A 23,275-nucleotide genomic window follows, 5' to 3' on the forward strand; every position below is an offset into this window, starting at 1 on the left:
CAGCTGGGACTTGAGCCCCTCATATGGGATGCTGGTATTGCAGGCATCAGCTTAACCCACTGCAATGATGCTGACCCCAGTAAAAGATAAAATAAAATCTGATGTTGACATAATTATGACTCCAAAATATGTTTTTCTTATGCTAAGATTAACATAAACATAATACCAAAACAGATAACCAAAGATGGGAGACATGTTAGAGACAGAAGTTGGGTACAAATGGATCTTTTTGAGTTACTCATGTGTATGTAATCTGTTTAAGACAGTTAAGATAAGTGCTGCTTGAGGTAGCATCATATCTGAGTTCTAGGGTTTCGTCAGCATGAAACTTTTAACAGATAATTTTATTTCTCTCTGATGCCTCAATTCCAGCTCTTTTCACCTGCACTTTATTTTTAGCAATGTATTCCCATTAGTTGTACCTTGGAACTTGGTCAACTCGGACAGATACTATACTTCTGAAACCTTAAATTCCATTTTGTATTGCCTTAGTTGGCTCTGTTTTTCTCTCCATCTCAATACATCTGTAGTTCATAGCATTTGGGATCTCTTGGCCATTTTATTTTCTCCCAATCTACCTACCACTTTACTGTGCTGGTCACTGTTCTTGCCATAGCAGTGGTTCTCCCTTGGATGTCTGTTTCAAATGCTGTCAACCTTTCTCAGTGATAAGTGCCCACTCTCACTTCTTTGCTTGTGCGCTAGGCTTATGGCTAGGTTTACTTCTTTGTTGTAGCTTCCAAGCTGTCAAGCTTTCAGTGACACATGGCTGGTCTTTTAACTTGACCCCAAATCTTACATGGTTTAAATACTACTTGTTTTGTTTTGTTTTGTTTTTGTTTTTGACAGTCATAGTTAGACAGTGAGAGGGAGAGACAGACAGAAAGGTCTTCCTTCCATTGGTTCACTCCCCAAGTAGCCGCTACGGCCGGTGCGCTGCGCCGATCCCAAGCCAGGAGCCAGGTGCTTCCTCCTGGTCTCCCATGCGGGTGCAGGGCCCAAGCACTTGGGCCATCCTCCACTGCCTTCCCGGGTCACAGCAGGAGTTGGACTAGAAGAGGAGCAACCGGGACAGAATTCAGCGCCCTAATCGGGACTAGAACCTGATGTGCTGGCGCCGCAGGCGGAAGATTAACCTAGTGAGCCACGGCGCCAGCCTAAATACCACTTTTTAAAAGGAAGTATTGGGTCCAGTGCTGTGGCATAGTGGGCAAAGGCCCACTACTGGCATCCCATACTGGCACCAGTTGGAGTCCTGGCTGCTCCACTTCCAATCTAGCTCTCTGCTATGGCCTGGGAAAGCAGTAGAAGATGGCCAAGTCCCTGGGCCCCTGCATCTGCATGGGAAACCCAGAAGAAGCTCCTGGCTCCTGGCTCCTGGCTTTGGATCAGCACAGCTCTGGCCGTAGAGGCCAAATGGGGAGTGAACCAGAAGATGGGAAACTTCTCTCTCTCCTCTGCCTCTGCAGCTGCCTCTCTGTAACTCTACCTTTATAATAAATAAATCTTTGAAAAAAAAAAGGAAGTATTCAGCAGTGGAACTCTAGAATAGGTTTTATTTTATACTTATTAAAATTTTTCTGAAGATAACATGCGTAGTGAAGTTTCATATATGAATTTATCTAGAGAGTGGCTAAATTTCAGACAGACTTACATTGTTGGGGCAGCAGCAAAAAAATGAGGAAGTAAATCCTATTGTAAATCAGTCTAATGAAAGAGAAGGTATTAATAAGTGAGAAAGTCATTGTAAAAAAAAATCAAAGCATGGTCCTTAGGTTTTCTGTAGTACAAGTAAGTAGAGCAATGGCAGAAAATATAAATTTGTTCCATAAAACTTTATTTGATTTCATGGATGATGCATTGAGAGTTATTTAAATAATTATATTTATGGTATGTAGTTTAGTTTTAAAAAATAATGTTAATAGAAAAACAAATAATGTATCATATACTATGAAAGTAGATACAATTCCTTTTCATTTATTTGAGGAAATTTTGGGCTTACTAAAGGATATGGAAACATAAGTTTTGAAAAACAGTCAAATGAACCATTGGGAAATGTTACTTGTCACTTGGTATGTTCTTCACAGAAGATTGATCACAGGAATTAAATATATATTAACTTTCAGTGTGTTAGGTTTTTTTAATTTGGTAAGAATAACAAAAAGTGAGCAACTAGTGACTGCTTTTTGTTATATTTTCATTTTGTCTTCTTAGATTCTTGAGCCTGCTTCTTTTATTTCTTTTAATTCTGCTCCTATGAGGAAATTTTAATTTTCCTTTCAATTCACAGGAGTAACATTGGTCCCCTTTTAAAAGTATTGTATGTCAATGAAACATTGTAGATTGGCTGGGTTTGTGAAATTCAGAGGACGACTCAAACAGGAAAAGTGATCCTGCTGTCTGCCTCCTTTATAGAGCAGTGTTATTGGCAGATTTAATGCTTATGCTGTAAGCCAAAGGGAACACTCCAATTTTAGACTTCCTTTTTCCAGACTATGACACATAAAACCTAGCCAGAAAATGGTTTAGCAGGCACAATAATGACTGGTTCAAGTAATGGAAAAATTCCCAAAATGTCCTGGTTATAAAATTTCTTTGGGATGTTTGCAGACAGTGACAAATCCAACATTCCTTTGATTACATTAGCATCTCTGGCATTGATGTTAATACCACAGTTGTAGAGATTTTTTTTTCTTTCAGAAATAGTGAATCCCCTGCACAAGATACAAAAAGAGCATTTTAGAAGGTCAGAGGGAAAATTCCTGTGTTTTACTTTATTTTTTAACTAGTAAATCTTTTTTTTTCTCTTAGGAACATTGGAAAGAGTAAGTTCCTCTTTTGTGTCAATTTTAGGGATATGTTTATTTAAAAAGACTCTCTGAATATTTTCTGTTTTCCAAATTGTAGCGATATAGAAAATTAAGGGGGCCAACACTGTGGCATAGCAGGTGAGGTTGCTGCCTGCGGTGCCCACATCCTTCTAGTCTAGGCTGCTCCATTTCCAGTCCAGCTCTCTGCTGTTGCCTGGGAAGGGCGGTGGAAGATGGTCTAAGACCTTAGGTCCCTGCACCTATGTGGGAAACCTAGAGGAGGTTCCTGGCTCCTGGCTCCTGGTTTCAGATCGGCCCAGGTCCAGCCATTGTGGCCATTTTGAGGGTGATCCAGCAGATGGAAGATGTCTCTCTTTCTCTCTGTCTCTGTCTCTGCCTCTGCCTTTCAAATAGATAATAAATCCTAAAAAAAAAAAAAAAAAACAAAGGGCACTCAATAACATATTTCTTTCACAATGAGCTGTGAAATTGCAATCTGAGAATAAGGTCTCTTAGCTTCACAATGCTGTGCTGTTGGTCAGTGGAATTAACTTAGACGCAGACCTTGGTCTATGAATGCTAAATTCATTTCTCTTTTTGCTGTGTTGCAGGCTTTATCGGGTATGCTCCATATATCAATCGTATAGTACAACAGTGGACTCTCCAAGATAATGATGACGACCAGCTCTTCTACACTAAAATATACATTGATCCATTGAAAAGGGTAATAGTCCATACTTTCTCATTGTTTTATTGTTTTGGCTGCTTTGTTTTTATATTTTGTTAATGTGGACAGGTTAAAAACAGAGGATTTCAGTTACAAATTGGCAAATGGAAAACTTAACTTCAAAATGTTCTCATCTGTGGTGTATTTTAAAATAATATGAGTCAGTGAAACAAACGGCGAGTAGGTGAGACTGGTTTTTATGTGTCTTTGTGCCTCCTCTTTGTTGGCCAAGTTAGCAGCATTGCCAAATTTGGGTGGGTCAGGAAGAAGGAGAGGTATAAAGATGCAGGGCCTTACCACTTGTGCTTAGTTATACTGAAAGCACCGGATACAGAATGTCTGCCCTCAGCCCAGTGTTCCAGCCCCACCTCCGCTGCATACCCACTTCCATGCTGACCTCTTAGTAACCGAATCAGTTACAGCATCGAAAAGTTTTTGCTGGGAGGTGAAAAGACAATAATGAAATCCTGAAGACTCTAGAGAATGATATCTGCTAAAATCTTGGAGAGCTGTCACTTAGTAAGTCACAACAGAATAGAAATATGCCTTCTTGTGTTCACTCTGTCTTGTGTCTGTAATGATATTTTTTTCACAAAAGCTACTCCAAAGCTATTTGACACAAGTTTTTTTTTTTTATTTATTTAAAAAGTGAAGTGTGTTCTCACTTGTAGTCCTTTAACCTTGTTAAAGCCCTTTGTGCTTTTATGAGATTCTTTATTCCTAGACAGGTGACAAGCCAGACCCTCTATACTCACTTAGCCATTAGAGTAACAGGCCACACGTTCAGTCAGAAGCATTGTAGAGGCTGGATCCTCAGTTCTCTGAAAACCCACAGCAAGACTTAACCTCTGTTTCACATGGTGCTCACATCAACCTCTTGTTAGTTAAATTTAATTACAATCTTCTCATTTTAGAAAACACTTTGGAATAGCATGTGAGTAAGGAAACTCCAAGAAGTTGGTTTTTCGTTTTGTTTCATTTTAAAAGGCCTGTGATGCCACTGAACCTAGATACCTCCCTGTGAGATCATGGATACTGGGGAGAGTGTCCAGAGTGTGTAGAGCCTGTGGATGTAGTAGATTGGGTATGACCCTTTGATGGAATCTTGTAGTGCGTTACAGCCAGTTAGAGCACTTGGGATATTTGATTGCATGGATCCTGCAGTAAAGAGATTATAATTAAATCCCAAAAAGATTTGAGCTGGAGGATCCATAGGGTAGTGGAATTGGCAGACTCTGACGCCTTTATTACCAAGAATATGGCAGCTGTCATGTAGAACAACTCAAATTGAGTGACCTAAATAAAATCGGTATTTTATTTATGTATTTTTTCCTCTATTACATTAAAAGAACCCTAAAAGGTAGAGAGCACAAGGTTGCTATGGTAGCTTTATGGTGTCAAAATGTTAGTTCTTTTTTTCTTTACCATTTTCCATGTAAACTCCTTGTTCAAGATGATGCTCTAGCCATTGACATAGCTAAAAGGTAGAATCATAAACAAAACAGACCATCAGTGTAGTCAGCTTTCTATAAGTAGCTTTTCTAGAAATCTCATAATACTTTATCATACATTTTTGAGCACAACGTATTTATTTATTTATTTATTTATTTTTTTTTTTGACAGGCAGAGTGGACAGTGAGAGAGAGACAGAGAGAGAAAGGTCTTCCTTTGCCGTTGGTTCACCCTCCAATGGCCGCCGCTGCAGCCGGCGCACCGCGCTGATCCTGGCAGGAGCCAGGAGCCAGGTGCTTTTCCTGGTCTCCCATGGGGTGCAGGGCCCAAGCACCTGGGCCATCCTCCACTGCACTCCCTGGCCATAGCAGAGAGCTGGCCTGGAAGAGGGGCAACCGGGACAGAATCCGGCGCCCCAACCGGGACTAGAACCCGGTGTGCCGGCGCCGCAAGGTGGAGGATTAGCCTATTGAGCCACGGCGCCGGCTCGAGCACAACGTATTTATGACACTACATACAATATACAAAGATTATTTTGTATTTTATTTTATTTATTTTTTTGACAGACAGAGTTAGACAGTGAGAGAAAGGGAGACGGAGAGAAAGGTCTTCCTTTTTCCGTTGGTTCACCCCCAAAATGGCCGCTACAGCCAGCGTGCTGGCTGATCCGAAGCCAGGAGCCAGGTGCTTCCTCCTGGTCTCCCATGTGGATGCAGGGCCCAAGCACTTGGGCCATCCTCCACTGCCTTCCCGGGCCACAGCAGAGAGCTGGCCTGGAAGAAGTGCAACTGGGACAGAATCCGGCACCCCAACCGGGAATAGAACCCGGAGTGCTGGTGCCACAGGGGAGGATTAGCCTAGTGAGCTGCGGTGCTGGCCTTGTTTTTTATTTTAACTACACAATAGGATAGTATTGAGAATCTGAGTTCTTTTATTAAGAGGGAGAAGACTGGAGACAGTAATCCATTTGTAACAGGTTCTAATGAGCACATTCCTGAAATTGATTCAAGCAGATCTTTGGGGAAAAGTGAAACAAAATTTTCTAATTTAATTTTTTAAAGATTTAGTTATTTATTTGAGAGGCAGAGTTATATAGAGAGGGAGAGACTGAGAGAGAAGTCTTCCATCCACTAATTCTTTCCCAGCATGGCCGTAATGGCCAGAGCTGGGCCTATCCAAATCCAGGAGCCAGGAGCTTCTTCTGGGTCTCCCACATGGGTACAGGGGCCCAAGCACTTGGGCCATGTTCCACTGCCTTCCCAGGCCATTAGCAGAGAGCTGGATCAGAAGAGGAGCAACCAGGACTTGGAACCAGCACCCATATGAGATCTTGGCTCTGCAGGAAGAGGCTTAACCTACTATGTGATAGTACCAGCCCCCAATGGTGTTTTTATTTGTGTTTCATAAATTTACCGTGTATAACAGATATAGCTCTAAAATTTTCTAAATTACGTATTTTGTTTGTTGTGTTTAGGAACCATAAGATTTTTAAAGTATGGTTTACAGTGCTTTGAACTCCACTATTTCTGTGTCTCACATAAATACCTCAATCTTGCAACTATTTTCTTTAGATACTTAAAAATTTTAAACTTTAAATTCCTTGAAAGAACAAACTGTATTAATATAATAGTGGTATTTGCTGCTGCTGTTGTTGTTGTCATTTTCAACATTATCTCTATTCTTATTTTTTAGGAAGCTTTTAACATCACATTGGATCACAAATGTAAAATTTTTCAAACCTTAAATGGAGCTGTAGGTATGTGTCCTCGGTATATGGGTTGCTCATGTCTACAAATGAATATCTATGCTTCTAGCTGTCTTTCTTTTGTTATATACATTTTGTGGCTGTGGTAAGATTATAGTGTAGATATTGCAACCTTTAAAATAATATTGAACCTGAGGTTAACATAATAATGTTCAGTACATTCAGTTATCATTATTATCTAATAAGCCTAGTGTGGAAATTATATGCTTCTGGCCTTAGGTTCCTTAATATCTAGTGTTTTCATCATCTGGGGATTGTGGAAAATATTTATGTGTTACACGAAATTAATACATATTTTTCAGTGTGAGTTCCCTGTATTGAGAATTACCCAGGAGTATTAGAGTAGATCCTTTTGACCCAGTTGAAAGGCGGGAACGGTGCAGAGAGCTAGTGCTGCCTGGCAACCAAGTTCTCATCTTTGCTGCAAGAAAGAATTCATGAGCAAGTCTGGGAACAGTGTATAACATGTAGCACACATTTCATGGAGAAAATGAAAGAATACACTCCCAAGTTAGAGTACAGGCTCACCTGCAGTGAATTGGACATTACATGGGTTGTTTAATGAATGGGGAAGTACATTCTAAGAAGGGGGAGGGGTATTCCTAGTTTTTCTGGGAAGTAGGTGGAGATTTCCCAGAATGTAGCTACTGTCCTGTTTTTGTCCTCATTGTCATGATGGCTGGGAGATATGCCACTAAGCATACAGATGTATTATGAGCATATAATGAGCTGTAGGTCAGTATAGGTCACTTTCGTGTCCCTAAACTGCTATGAACCTGTCTATGCAGGGGGTCTGATTATCTTCAGAGCAGCAGGAGGAACCAAACCCATATCTTGCTGGCCTTGAGATAACAGGAAAACCCCTGGTGACTCAGTGGCTCCCTGTCTCAGTAACACTAGACAGATAGACTTTGGAAGTGTGTATGTGTGTATGCATTTGTGTGTTTGTGTAGGTGTGCCTGTGTGTGTTCTCTCAGAGATACACCTATCTTGATAAAACAAATTAATACATTAAAGTAATTAATACATCACAAATCAGAATACATTAATTCATTAATGCCTTAAAAACTAAAAAATACCTTATAATTCAATACAGTACTTCAAGTCAGTTCATACAGTAAAATGAGTCTCTGAATGGAAAATTTAATTGCGTGCTCAAAAAGTATGAAGAAAGAAGCCTGAAAAGAAAAAAAAAATTCTGCTCCCCTCTGAATTCTCTATTTCTGGATTATTGTATAGTGTCTAACTTTTTAAAAAGATTTATTTATTTATTTGAAAGGTAGAATTACAGAGAGAGAGAGAAAAAGAGGGAAAGAGAGAGAGATTTTCCCTCTGCTAGATCACTCCCAAATGGCTGCAGTGGTCAGGGCTAGGCAGACAGGATCCAGGAGCCTCTTCCAGGTCTTCCACAAAAGCATAGAGGCCCAGGCAACTTGGGCCATCTTTTACTGCTTTCCCAGGTGCATTAATAGGGAGCTAGATGCAAAGTGGAGAAGCCGGACTTGCACCAGCACCAATATACAGGCATCAGCGTAACCCACTGCACCACAGTGCCAGTCCCAACAGAACTGGAAAAAGCTATCAGTTGTAGCCAATTGTGAGAACTTTGCTTATAGCAAGCAGTGTCCTATTTGTCATATATACATTGCTCATATCTTCATAATAACCCTGCAAAGTAGGCACAAGATTCCTTTTTACAGATGAGTAAATTGAGACAATAATTTAATGTTGTGAGGATCAAATCAGTCAAGGAGCAGAAGCAGGATTTCAAAGATGCTTTCCTTCCACCAGACAGTGCAGTGGCTTAGAACATCCGTTGTTTTGCTGACGCCAGGTGGGAGTGTGTGCATGAGGCAGGCTCGAATCAGCTTCTGTGTCTGTGGCAATTTCCCTTCATTTCATTTCTGCTGACTTAGAGAAGGCAAAATTCCCCAAACACAGGAAGAGTTTTTTGTATCCAATAGAAATTTTATTACAACACACTTACACATACACACGTTTTAAATTATTAAAACTTTTTTCTGTTTTTGACCCAGATGAAGTTGTTTTAAAATTTGAAAACAACAAAACACGAGTTAAGAATACATTTTATGAAACATTGCCTGTGGTAATTAATGGAAATGGACCCACCAAGGTGAGTCATGTTGACTTTTACCTGGCCATGCATTACTTAGCAATAGGCTATGGAGAATGTTGTCTTCTTTATTATTTTTTCAAAATTGTTTTATAATACCATATGTTGTGCCAGCAATTTAATACTCTATTTTATACATTATACCATCTGTTTTCATATTTATTAATCAAACTTGGTGACTTTTCCTTACTAGAGTATGTCACACATTTCATGTTAGTGATTTATTTAATAATAGCTGCTAAATTGAGTCATGTTTCCCATATATATGATATCCTCTCTGAATATGACTTGTTCAAGCCGTTAAGGGATCATTTTAGATGTTTTTTGTTTCCTAAATACCTGTTGGCTGTCTACCTATTTATCTGTCTGTCTGTCTATCTGTCTGCGGTTGAGCTTGATTAAAGTGTTGCTGGCAAAATTTATAGAGGAAGAGTTTTCCTATATTGCTCAAGTCTCCTGTGTGCTTTCATAGTTTGTAGTGTTTCTTCATTGTGGTCCATACCACATACGAGACAGAGATGACGTTTACTTGCTTTCCTGTCTGTCTTACTTATCAGGCCTTTAGGCTAGAAATGACAAATCAGTCTGTCTCATTCACTGTTCACAGTCTAGCACGTATGTAACTGTGAATCTTAACTGAATGTCACAGTCTATAACAATCTAGTAACCTAGCATTATTCTTGGGAGAGGTAAGGCAATTCTTTTTTCCTGACAAGGCAAAATAATCATAAAATTACTGAGAGTTACAGTAACTGTTTATAGATAAATCTGATGAATGGATGCATTTTGTCTATGAAGCTCTTCACTGTCTGTGTAGTTTTTTTTCTTTTTAAAAGATTTATTTATTTATTTGAAAGAGTTACACAGAGAGAGAAGGAGAGGCAGAGAGAGAGAGGGAAGAAAGAGAGAGGTCCTCCATCCACTGGTTCACTCACCAATTGGCCACAATGGCCAGAGGCTGTGCCAATCCAAAGCCAGGAGCCAGGACCCTCCTCCGGGTCTCCCACGCAGGTGCAGGGGCCCAAGGATTTGGGCCATCTTCTGCTGCTTTCCCAGGCTATAGCAGAGAGCTGGATTGGAAGTGAAACAGCCGGGTCTAGAACCAGCGCCCATATGGGATGCTGGCACTGCAGGCCAAGGCTTAACCCGCTGTGCCACAGTGCTGGCCCCTGCAGCGCCCATCCCTGTGTAGTTTCTGATTTAGTTTTGTCTATGACATCTCAGTGCCATTGAGGCAAGGGATGCTGCATCCCAGCACGTCCTCTAGCTAACTAGTGTGCTATTGTTCCTTGGGAAACTAATAGTTGAATCTAATTTAAATGTGTGTTAAGGGAAGCTTGGTACTGAGAGTATGTATAAAGTCATAAAGACCCGATGATAAGTGATATCAGTGTGATCATCAGATCCTTCAAAATTTACAGGATGATGTTGACTGGATCTTTAAATTAGTAATTAACAAGATTATCAAAAGAAAGGGAGCCGTAATCTTGAATAATTTAGAAAAGTCTATGTCTGCCAAGAAATTTTAATTTGAGGAAATATTTTTAGTTTGAACTATCACTATTTCTGGCATTTCAGGCTATGATAATCCCATTTAACCCCCAAACCAATGACATGATCCTGTCTAGTCCATTTTTTTATAAGTGTATTTTATAAAAAAAAGCAAGTTTCATTTCAAACATTGTATTTGGTATATATATAATCTGTGAAAAAATTACACAAATAAGCGTTCAACTAATACTGTTTTATAGTAATATGTTAAAAATAGTAGATTTTCATGAGTATATCATGTATTCGTCTTGTCCAAGCTGATGAGGAAAAAAAGCAGATTACTGCAGCCTTTATTTTTTTAGCTTTTATAAAATATAAAAGGACTTCATTATATGAATTTTTATAAGTTAGTTTCAATTATTTTGGTTAAGAGAGATGATTATGTCAGTGGATTTGAGCTGTCATATTGCATAAATGATAATATTTAAGCCATTTTTATTTTAAAAAATAATCTATAAATTATAAATTATATAGTGTGATTATAGTATCAAAGGACATCAAATGAGTTTACTTCTTACATTCCCTAAATCTGTGTTTTTCAAAATAAAGTTATAAATAAATTTTAAGACAATTTATAATCCAGTTTCCATATGGTTTACATTCATAGTTCTGCATATCTATGAGCAGTTACAGTTTTCCTTTGTTTATAGAATTGTGTATAATTGATTTTGTATTTTTATTAGCATTTCTTGTAATATACTACTTCATATATTCTAAATTATTATTTTCATACTTTTCTAAATATATTCTAAGATGAATAAGTTTTTAGGTTGAAGCTGTGAATTCTAATTTGATGATTTATTTTTTATTCTTGAAGTTTATTTATTAGTAGTAGTATATCATTAGATGCTTATTTTAAAAATGGCCATTTTTTAAAGTAATAGATATTATACATCATTATAAATTGGTCTTCATTTTTTACGAGATAATCAAAAACTTTGTAGAAAATGGAATGAAAAGATTAGGTTATAGGGTGCAAAATAATTTTGAAAACCATGCATAGTTTTCTTATAGTATGTATTTTTTGTAAATTTTTGATGATGCCCTCCTATGCAATAAGCTTTAGAATTTTTCCTCCAAAGTAAACTTATCTTTTAATTCTATTTCCCATGAACTTTTTGAAGTACCCTCACATAAAGTATAGTTAATCAGGGAAAGATTAAGTCATCCAATTTGCACATGAAAATGTCATTTCTGCCACTAATTTGATTTGTAATGAAAATCATGACCTTAGTTTTGTGCATAAGAACCCCAGTACTTAGGTCACCATGACCTTGAAAATTTGGATGCTTTTTAAAAAGGAAGAAAGAAAGCAAAGATTTAGTTGGAAAGTTTCTCTGCCAGTGAAAGTGGCATCATACTTGGAAACATTTGATGTTGTGAAAGAAGAATCAGGAAAATACTACCACCTAGTAGCTGGGGAGCGTGCAGAGCAGCCTAACGACCTAAACAGCTTTCTGCACCTTCTAATGTTGCCAGCAGAGATGTCTGCAGGTTTTATGAAGAAAACAGATGTGCACGGAAGGCGGAGGTGGTGGATAATCTCTGTCTGTGTGCAGAGGTATCCCACAATGGAGGTTTCCAGTCAAAAGCAATGTTCTGAAAATCTTAATTACCTATGAAACAAATTGAGGTGAAAAGAAGAAAGTAGGAAAGTTGCGAAGTCAAATTTTAATCCTGATAATTGACACTAATGCCTTTGTTTGCACTGATGTTTTAAAACTGTTGATTATTTTCATATTCATGTAGGGATTTTAGAGGCTAATCAATTATTCATAAAATAATTATTAAATATTTTATGAGCTTTCTGAAATGGGAAAACTTGTATATATGATGAGGATTTTATATGTGGTTGGCTACTTAGGATATTTTTCCCTTCCCTTAAAAAAAATCTTTCCCTGGATATTTTAAACAAAACTGCATTTCATGCTTGCTCTTTAAAAAATATTGCTTAGGATAAGGAGCCTTTCTTCATAGAAATCTTTTTTTTCTTCAAAACCCTATATTTTACAGATCATGAATGATTAAGTTAACATTTATGTTTTTCATTTCACGATTATAAATTTTTTGTTTTCATTCAAGAGGCGTATTAAAATGGTCACGTTGACTCTTGAAATGTCATTAATGAATGTCATGACTATGTATTATAGCTTGTGATCTGAATTACCACATAACCCTGTAGAAATGTGGATCAGTTACTTGTCTGTGTTTTCTAATTTTACTGTGGAGACTAAGTTACCTATGTAACATAAATACCTTCCTATTTTAATTAATAGCATGCTTGTTTCAGAAATTCAGGACAAGAGAAATATTTGGAAGGAGACTCATAAAATGGTACTGGACTAGCAAGCTCATCTGTTCTACACTTTAAGATCTCTTTTAGGGCTTTAGGAAGGTAAAAACATCTAGTTTGCATTGCTGGATATTTTTTGACATCCATATTTAATACATATATATGTTTTCTTTGGATTTTTAACTTATCTTTCTAGTGAAAAATTAACAATTATATAATCATATTGAGGAGGTTAGGTACTTCCTTTTAACTGTAATGTGAAATCACAGCCAAAGCTGTGTTACAGCTTCACTTTCATGAGGTCAAATTATAGTTTGTTGAAATAATAATAATTAAAATATTCACATTACTACTAGGGAGCATTGCAGAAAGTATAGTAACTTTTTATTTTTTAAAATATTATTTACTTGTAAAGCACAACAACAGAAAGAGAGAGGGAGGTAGAGAAAGAGAGAGAGATCTCTTCCATCCTCGGTTTCACTGCCCAGATGTCCACAACATCTTGGTCTGGGCCAGGCTGGAGCCAGGAGCCAAGAATTCCATCCTGGGTTCCTGTGTCGGTGCAGGTATTCAGATTCTTGGGCCATCCTCTGCCACCTTCTCAGGCTCATCAGGGAGGGAGCTGGAATGGAAGTGAAGCAGCCGTGACTCAAATCAGCATTGTAGGCAGCAGCTTACCTGCTATGCCACGACCCTGACCCCTTATTTTGTACTTGCCAACAGAATTTTCTCTAAAACTTTCAAGTTCTGGAGTAAAGTGTTTTTTGAGTGCTCAGAGGAAATCTTAATGTGTTTACCTGTGTTCCCCATCATCTTCCCTCACTGATGTTACCCCCAAGCACAGAGTGGAACATAGACAGAATGAATGTCTCTAGCTGCTCGAGAGGGTGTGATAAGTTATAAAGCAGATCTTCTGAGAGACCTAAAAAGCAAGGTGGGGGAAGCAATGTTGTCCTTTAGCTCATTGCTTTTATTGTTAGTATTATTTTCATTTTTTGCTTGAAAGGCAGAGAGAGATCTTCCATCCACTGGTTTACTCCCCAAATTCCCATAACACTGAGGGCCATGCCAATACAAGGCGGGAGCCAGGAGAACCAGCTAGGTCTCCCATGTGTGTGGCAGGGAACCAAGTACTTGAGCCATCATTGCTGCCAGTCATAGTGCACTTTCAGGAGGCTGTGTGGAAAGGGGAGGTGGAACTCAAGCCAGACGCTCCGAGGGGTGTGGCTTTTCCAGGCAGGGTCTTAACTACTGTGCCAAATGCTTGCCCCAGATTAGTGTTGGTAGGGTTTGTGGGGTGACTGTAATTAGGAGCTGCAGAACATCTTGATTCAGTGCCCCTGAATCGCTGCCCAGAAGTCTTGTTTATAGTAGCATAGTTGTCTGGGAGAACGTAGTGCCTTTTGATGATAAACTTTACTCAGCACTTGGTGTGGTGATGAGATTCTAAGAGGTTACATTGTCACTGTCCCATTTCTGTTGGTGTTTGTGCTAGGCCTTTAAACGTACTTATTGCCCCATTACTATTCACCTGACATTAATGCGAATCTTCCGTTTTTGTTAATAAATTTCATTTGTTCATTTAAAATTGTGTTTCATTGACATATTTCTTGCTGTCTTTTCCAGTATCATTTCTTACGAGAGAAAATGAAATGTGACCTTTATGATTTGTAAGACCTGTTTTGGCATTTCTAGACATAATTTACCCAGCTCTTTGATATAAAGTCTGGAGAAAACTTTTTTTCTGTGTATATCTCTATGTGAAAATATTAGAATTACTAAAGGAATGCGTCTAACACAGAAAACTCGCTTTAAAGTTGGATGATCTTAGAGTAAAAGCACACTAGTGGAAGAGGTGTCTTTTTGTTCATACTGTTTTCTCCTTTACTAGATTGTCCTGAATTATTTTGGAAACTACGTACCTAATTTGTGGACACAGAATAATGGCTGCTTGCTGTGTGAATTTGATACAATTGACTTGTCTGCAGTAGATGTAAGTAGAATTGACTGTGAAATGGGGTGATAAAAAGTCCATCGTCATGAAATGCAGTGATTTATAGTGAACAACATGTCAGATTATTTTATAGCTTTGATTGCAAATAATGAATTTACAGTGTTAAAACATGATGACTCAGAAAATTGTTAGATTTGTCTATTTCTGAACTGTTTTTGAATGCAAAACTAACTAATAATTGAGCCCAATGAAAGAGACTTGGTTATTAGTATTTAATAGCTTGCTGTCTGTTGACCTGGCCAAACCATTGAGAAAAAAAATGCAATACAGTGCTTCAACATTTTATTGACCAATTTTGTCTGTGTTTTATTTAGTGATTAAAAATAATAATGTATGATTATATAAGTAAGAATTGTTTCATTTTCTGCAAGCACAGTAACTCATTTAAGCATGACAGTCCCTAAAGTTAGTGGCACTATTGGCTCAGTTTTACAGATGAGAAAACAAACAGAGCTATATAAGGGCTAGTAACTTCCTTAAAGATGTACAGTTTCTAAGTGTCGGAGATTTCAATTCAGGTCATGTGTTCTTAACTACTATTAATTTTACCTGAATATCGTGTTTATTCTTTGATAAATGCCAGTTATCTCTGTTTCATAGAGAGTTGTGGCTATATTTTATCATTGATACTTTGAGAGTGAGCAAGCAGTTGGAAATACTTATTATTTATCCACATAACATATTTATGGCTCTGTCTTCTGTCACCAGTAAGAGCAGATTAGGACATCCTGTGGTAACATTATTCTTCCACAAAACTAATCTAGTAACTGGGAAGAATATTATGTGCATGAACAGTTGGGTTCTGGGATTATTAAGTACCTGTAGCACACCAGAGAAGTAGAAGCACATAGGCAGAAATAAAACTCCCAGGAAGATAGTTTGGGTAACTTCTGGACTCATGCAAATGGAAAATACTTTCAGTGTTGTACACCCAAGCTTCTGAATTAAATAGTTTCTCTTCTTATCACTGTGTAAGAGGAGAATAAAGAGGAACTTGTATACATTTAAGAACTTCTGAATAGAGCCCTTTTTTACTTGAAAGTGATACTTTTTGGCCAGTCTCTCAAATAACAAACAATGTTTCTTATCTGGAAAGAATGCCAGAATATTTCTGAGTGAAGCAGCATCATGAAGATCTTTAAAAATTCATCAGGATCTTTTTTGCATAGAGAGAGTAGTGTTGTATCCTGGAGGGAGAGTTAATTATTTTATCTTCTTTGTTTCCTTTTTTATAAACTTTCTGGTGCAAGGATAGAAAAATATTTACATTAATTTTTTGCATGTAAATCACTTAGCTCTTAAGCTGTTTTGTCTTACAGCCTATTAAAATGTGCTAGAAGAGAAAATTATTCATCCCTACATGTAAAATAAAATCTACCTTCTATTTGTAGGGATTATGCAATAGAGATATGAAAATTAAAATTCTGTAGGTAATTGAGATACCAGCTCTACCATATTTTTAGATGTGGACCTTAGCAGTTTCTTTGTATGTAAAAGCAATAACGACCATTTAGAGGGTTTTTTTAAATGCAATATTTCACACACATGTGTATGAGGAATAAATATGAGGAACATATAAAATGATGTCATATTTCTAAATTTTATATTTACACATTTATGAAGTGTTCAACCTTTAATGTATGTCAACTGTTTATTTTTATCTGTTATTATAAAGTTGGATTACACATGGAGATGTTGCAAGTTGAAGCATAGCTTTTTACCTACTAGTTTAGATTCTGAGTCACTTAGCTTCTCCAGCTCCATTTTCCTCATGTGTAAATTTGAGGTTATAAGTAAATTCAAAGGCAATTATGAAATTTAAATGAAATACATCCTCACGTTTGATAAGGGAGAATTGTAATCTACTTTTTTCTTACTTCTTTTATTAAATTTAGAACTCCTAAACAGCAGGTATTTTAGTTCTTTGCATTTGTTTATTCCTTTAATGATAAATGTTTGTGGGCGGAGGTTGTCATTTTGGCCCTGTGAGTTAAGCTTTAGGTGGAGAAGCCTATATCTCATATCTGAGTGCCTGGCTCCAGTCCCAGCTACTTTGCTTCCCATCAGCTTCCTGCTAATGCACCTTGCAGGCAGCAGATGATAGCTAAAGTACTTGAGTCCCTGCCACCCATGTAGGAAACCCAAATAGAGTTTCTGGCTTCAGCCTGCCCAGCCCCAGAAATTATGGGCATTTGGGAAGTGAATCAATATATGGAAGACTTTTCTCTCGGTCTGTCCTCTTTCTATCATTCTGCCTTTTAAATTCATAAATCTTTAATACATGAATAAATATTCAGATGAATGAATTAATAGACTAATATAGTACCACAGTGTACAAGGTTGCATCAAAGCAAAAACATTGTTATAATATATACAGTGAAGGAATGTGTGAAGTACCATGTGTGAAATGATGGGAAGAGGTATCTGATTCTGCATTTAACATATTTTAAAACATTAGCGTCTAAAAAAATCTGTAGCCCGTAAATTCAGGACATTCTAAAGAAGTCTTCCATCTATTTCTGGTAATTACTTTTTTTTTTTTTTTTTACAAGGAGTTTACTTAATGTTTCTATCTCATCCAATTGAAAGTTTTTCAAACCAGGAACTTTCATTCCCTTTCCTAAATGTTGCTCATCAAAAGGACTGGCATGTATAATGACTATTTCAGGCGTTTTCATGCTTTTAATGCAAAACTATGTACTAAAACATACCCAAAGAGAGTTAAGGAAAATACTTAAAAATAGGAGCAATATATTAAGGAAAGAATGTTAGTGAAAGAAAATAACATATATGAGTGAAAATAAATGCTAGCAGTAAAATGAAATTAAAGGGATTATTCAAGTATAAAGACAAAGCCATCATGCTTGCTTTAACTGGGCTACATAGTAAATGCTGAGTGTCAAGCCATTAAAAATAAAGAAGGAAATACAATTACCATTCTGGTTTCTTGGATGATGCTTTCAAAATAGCATTCAGATCTGAAATTTTTTTAAGGGCTATTGCAAAGGAAATATTTCACTGCAGAGGTGGCAAAATTCTTAATTGCATCCTTATAATTTGATGTGATAGTGAATTTCCTCTGTAAGTTATAATGTCAAGATGTGATTTAGTAAAAGCCTTTGATGTCAACTGAAACTTACTTCAAGTGCTAGAGAACTTCCATAGGGCAGTTCAAACCTAGCAAATGGTATTGAGTTGAGATTTTTTTTTTTTTAAATTTTATACTGGTTAATATTTGAATAAAATTGAAAATAAAGGTGATATTAAGCATAATTTGTTTTTATGTCTCATATAATACAAAGGTCCATCCAAATGTAACAATAGGTGTTTTCATTGAGCAACCCACACCTTTCCTACCTCGATTTCTGGACATACTGTTGACACTGGATTACCCTAAAGAAGCACTTAAACTCTTTATTCATAACAAAGTAAGTATTTGAGAAATGAATATTTTATGTGGAAACTTTTTTTATTGGTGGTGATGGGGACTGTTTGTTATTTCTGACTAAAAAATTCATTGAGCTAAATTCAGTAGATGGTTTTTGTAGTAACCACTGCACTGCCTTTTTAGGACCTAATGATTTTAGATTCTGGAGTGTAGCATCATAATATGTGGATAAATCACATAAAACTGCCAAATTTTGTAAATAAAAAATGGTTGAGTAAGCAGCCATTTTCATGTGGCTCAACTTCATATCAGACGGTCTTACATTCCTGCCTTTGTGTTAGTCTGGGACCTTCTTTCATGGAACTAACTGTCCAGTAAATTGTTCGCGACTTGGGATAATGCGATAAGCTCAAAAGTTGAACAGCTTCCAGATATGGTATTGTGATTAATCACTTACGATATGCTCTTTCCCAAAGGATGTTGATACTTTCATATCCTTGAGAAATACTTGGAGTGTCCAAAACACCTCCTACATACAATCTAAGTTAAAGTCGTTTTTTCATCATTGTATTGGTATTTGATGTGATTTAGAATTCAATAGTTGTGAAGTATTCCATTTTTTCTCTTCAATCCTAACACTTTGTCCTCACGTACATTTCAGCTAATAGTTCACTTTTTCCAGGTAATATTTCTAATTGGCAGAACAACTTAATTTTAAGAGTGAAACATTGGCTGGCGCTGCGGCTCACTAGGCTAATCCTCCGCCTGTGGCGCTGGCACCCCAGGGTTCTAGTCCCTCTTGGGGCACCAGTTATATCCCGGTTGCTCCTCTTCCTAGTCCAGCTCTCTGCTGTGGCCCGGGAAGTCAGTGGAGGATGGCCCAAGTGCTTGGGCCCTGCACCCTATGGGAGACCAGGAGGAAGCACCTGGCTCTTGGCTTTGGATTGGCACAGTGCACTGGCTGTAGCAGCCATTTTGGGGTTGAAACAACGGAAGGAAGACCTTTCTCTCTGTCTCTCTCACCGTCTAACTCTGCCTGTCAAAAAAAAAAAAAAAAAAAAAAGAGTGAAACATTGAATATTTGGTTTGTAAAATGTGTTGTAATATATGCACCTGTGAATATTTTTAATTTTTATGTATTGTGTTTTTATGTTTTCCCTGCTTTCATAGGGCCTCAAGCTCCTTGATAGTAGTTTTTATCTTGCGTTTAATATCAACTCTGCATAGTGTTTATGTGATAAGTGATTTTAACAAGCTGTGGTAAGCATTAGCTTTTCAGGACAGGCATTGAAGTTGGATACATGCAGTGCTCCCCAGTGCTCCAGAGATGGCAATGATCTTATCTGAATTTTAGCAAAGTTGAATCTAGCTAAATTGACAGTGTTCATGTTGATGATTTTATCATTAAGTTTGTTTCAATAAAATAAAATTCTCTTTTTCTAAGAACAAAATTTTATATGTGAACATTATTTTTCTTTTCATTTCAAAGAATATTGTTCACATTTTGTTATAAAATTGCTTATTTATAATGCACACAAACATATATATGGTTTAGTAGACATTTTTCTGGATATTTTATAACACACGTCTTAAGTTCTCAGGGGCTACATTTTTTTCCTGTATGTTAGAAATATCTTATTATAATAGCTAGATTACATATTTCTGGAAGGATCTGTAAAAATGTAAATATTTATGCAAAACCTTGTCTAGAGGTAGATGTTTAAATAATTTTGAAGTATTTTATCTTTTCATAATATGTTTGCATTTTAAGTCACATGTTTAAGATGGTTCTTATTTTATCCATTATTGAATAAATATGTGAATTGTGGGATTCAGAACTTTGAGTAGAAAGCACTTCCTTCATCTTCTTGTCTTATTTTCTCTAATTTCTGATTTTTAAATATTTTACAGGAAGTTTACCATGAAAAGGACCTCAAGGTATTTTTTGATAAAGCTAAACATGAAATCAGTACTATAAAAATAGTAGGACCCGAAGAAAATCTAAGTCAAGCCAAAGCCAGAAACATGGGAATGTATGTTTTAATAGATTCGAATTAATTAAATTATTCTACTAAAGGACTTTAAGAAAAGACATTTTGTCTGAAAATTTGTATGCTAACCTTGGGTGTTTCAGCTATTTGTGTGTGTGTGTGTGTGTGTGTGTGTGTCTACTCTTGGACTATGTCTCTGTGTGTATGCATTTACTTGTAAAAGGCCTTGTTTTAATAGCTAAGCATTGTTTTAATAGCTAGGAGTAACTATTTTAAAATAAGCAATGAATGGAACTTCACCTCAAAAAAAAAAATGGAAAATGAAGAGAATCACTGCCTTTTATCACTGACTTTTATTTTGGTTTCCTGTTGAGGTTTGTGCATGGCCAAACAAACTGTCTGTGGGGAGAAAAATGTATTCCTACTTTCCACTTGTCTACTCATCTCGCTAATGCTGCAACCCCCAGAAGAGATATTTTAGCCCTTTTCAATACTTCATACAGACTACTGAGAAAATTGTGGTCATAATTAAGAACAATCCCTCACTCAGTCATTGATAATTGAAAGTGCCGGGTAGGGTGTTAAGACACGCTGGCATGATGGTGAAGACATGGTGCCTTATCATCAGGAGAAATTCTGTGGTCCACCGGCTCTCATGCCTCAGGGTGATGATTTCTTCCTGGCATGAGAGAAAGCAGGAAAAGAGGCCCTGCGAAGCCAAACAGATGTTAGTGCTAATGTTTTCATAATGTATTCAGTGGAGACTCCCTCAGTCCATATTCAGAACTTATTTTCTCTGAATTTTTGTTGCACAAGTGTGGCAAGTTTCCCTATCTGGTGTCATTTGGCTGGAGCGTAGAAAACTGTAGTGTGTAGATCCATGGTGACAAGAACAGAAAGTGGTAACTGGGAGAATTAGGGAGCAGAGCTCGGAACTTGGACGGAGGCGAGCCCCAGATGCAGAGGGCCTAGTGGGTGGAAGCTTTCACATGACATCATAGGGTCAGGAGTGGGGCATTCCTGGGGATTCTGCTGATAACACTGCAGACACTACCATAGCCTCCTGATAAGAAGGCAGGGGAGTAAATATCTTAGAAAGAACTCCAGGAAAATGTGGTTTAGAAATATCTAAAGAGTCATGCACTTAGATCTCCAAGATTCACTTAAAACTGGCTTGTTGGAGGTTTAAGATTTGTATTGTGTATATGAGTTAAAAAGGTTTTTTTACGCAAATTTCCATTCTGACTAGATGTTTTATGCCTTAAAATATTTAGTGGATTAAAAATACATTTTGCCTAGCCTAAAATTGTGTGTAGATCTAACTGAATACCTGTGTTGATAAGTTAACCATTTGAAACTTATATTCAAAAGGATATTGTTTTACTGGTTTGATTTGAAAGTGTGTTGGAGAAGTCTTATTTTACTTGTAAGCTTTGTGTTAACATTTTCCCACCAGTGGATAATTGATTTATCTAATTCTTATTTCATTTTCTTTTTTGATGTCAGGGATTTTTGTCGCCAGGATGAAAAATGTGATTATTACTTTAGTTTGGATGCAGATGTTGTTTTGACAAACCCAAGGACTTTAAAAATATTGATTGAACAAAACAGGTACTATGATTCAGTATCAACTTATTTTTAAAATGATCATAATGTTACACATCTTCATGCATACACTGTTATCTGTGTTTAGTAAACTGAGGAAACTTGTATTATTTTCTGTAACTTTCAATTCTAATTAATTACTTTCAGTGTGTCATGAAGAAAACAACCTTAGGAGAGCTTGAACTTTGTAATGTATATAATGTTAGCTATAATTATAAATATAATGTTTGCCAATTATTCTTGGCAAATTTTTCTATTTAAAGCTAGATGAGATTATGATATATCTGATACTAGTAAAATTTAGAGTTGTTTTATTCTCTGTTGATGTTTTCTGAAGAATTTTTTAAAAATTTATTTGAGAGGTAAAGTTAGAGAGAGAGAGATAGAATGAGAGAGTTCTTTCATCCACTGGTTCACTCCTCAGATGGTCGCAACCACTGGAGCTGGGCCGTTCCAAAGCTAGGAGTCAGGAGCTTCTTCCAGGTCTCCCATGCGGATGCAGGGGTCCAAGCATTTGGGCTATCTTCTAGTGCTTTCTCAAGCCATAGCAGAGAGCTGGATAGGAAGAGGTGTAGCTGAGTCTAGAACTGGCACTCATGGTATGCTGGCGTCACAGACAGAGGCTTAGCCCAGTACACCACAGCGCCGGCCCCTCTCTTGTTTTATTTTAAAAGTAGAATTTCCCAACCTTTGTAATTTAAAATTTTATTGCGGGGGCAGGTGTTTAGCCTAGATGTTAAGATGCCAGTGAATCACATTGTAGTTCCCTGAGTTTGGTTCCCAATTCCAGCTCCTAGCTTTAGCTTCCTGCTTATGGAAACGTGGGAGAAGCATTGATGAGTCAGGTAATTGGGTTCCTTGCACACTGAGACCTGAATTGCGTTCTGACTCTTATCTCTGGCACTGGCCATTCTGGGTATTTGGGGAGTGAACCAATGGATGGGAGGTGTCTATCTGCCTCTATAATAAATTAGAAATCTAAAAAAAAAGCTTGCATACTTTTTTTAAAGATTTATTTCATTTATTTGAAAGGTAGAGCTACAGAGAGAGGTAGAGCTAGAGTTTTTTCATCTGCTGGTCTGCTCCCTGAGTGGCCGAAATGACCGGGGCTGGGCCAGATTGGAGCCAGGAGCCTCCTCCAGGTCTCCCACGTGGGTGCAGAGACCCAAAGACCTGCACCATAATTCCACTGCTTTCTTAGGCACATTAGCAGGGAGTTGCATTGGAAGTGGAGCAGCCAGGACTCAAGCCGGCACCCATATGGAATGCTGGTGCTGCCAGCCAGGGCTGTAATTCACTGTGCCACAGCACGGCCCCCTGAATACAGATTTATACTTTTTCTAATCTGAATGAAATTTTAGAGATACAAATCATTCAAAGCCAGATTTGTAGCTTTATTTACTATTGAATCAATTACCACTGAACACGGCCTATTTATGCTTAACTGAATTGAAGTGGAAAAAATACAGCATATATGTCAGCTTAGTCATATTAATCTTCATTTGTTAATATTATTGCTACTACTACTTAATGCTGTTATTACTA

General features: G+C 37.3%; 1 protein-coding gene across 2 annotated transcripts in view; it reads left to right on the forward strand.

Annotated features, from left to right (window-relative positions):
- The window catches only part of PLOD2 (procollagen-lysine,2-oxoglutarate 5-dioxygenase 2), a 99,676-nt gene that overhangs the window by 59,696 nt on the left and 16,705 nt on the right, over window positions 1–23,275 (forward strand). For both annotated transcript variants that reach the window (XM_008266286.5, XM_008266287.5), the window contains exons 5-11: window positions 3,422–3,534; window positions 6,682–6,745; window positions 8,791–8,888; window positions 14,624–14,725; window positions 18,049–18,174; window positions 20,046–20,167; window positions 21,632–21,736. In XM_008266286.5, coding sequence (XP_008264508.1) covers window positions 3,422–3,534; window positions 6,682–6,745; window positions 8,791–8,888; window positions 14,624–14,725; window positions 18,049–18,174; window positions 20,046–20,167; window positions 21,632–21,736 — 730 coding nt within the window. The remainder of the gene's footprint in view (window positions 1–3,421; window positions 3,535–6,681; window positions 6,746–8,790; window positions 8,889–14,623; window positions 14,726–18,048; window positions 18,175–20,045; window positions 20,168–21,631; window positions 21,737–23,275) is intronic.

The sequence above is a fragment of the Oryctolagus cuniculus genome, chromosome 4 (genome assembly GCF_051225735.1).
Source record: "Oryctolagus cuniculus isolate XC-2025 breed Fujian yellow rabbit chromosome 4, ASM5122573v1, whole genome shotgun sequence".
NCBI lineage: Eukaryota > Metazoa > Chordata > Mammalia > Lagomorpha > Leporidae > Oryctolagus > Oryctolagus cuniculus.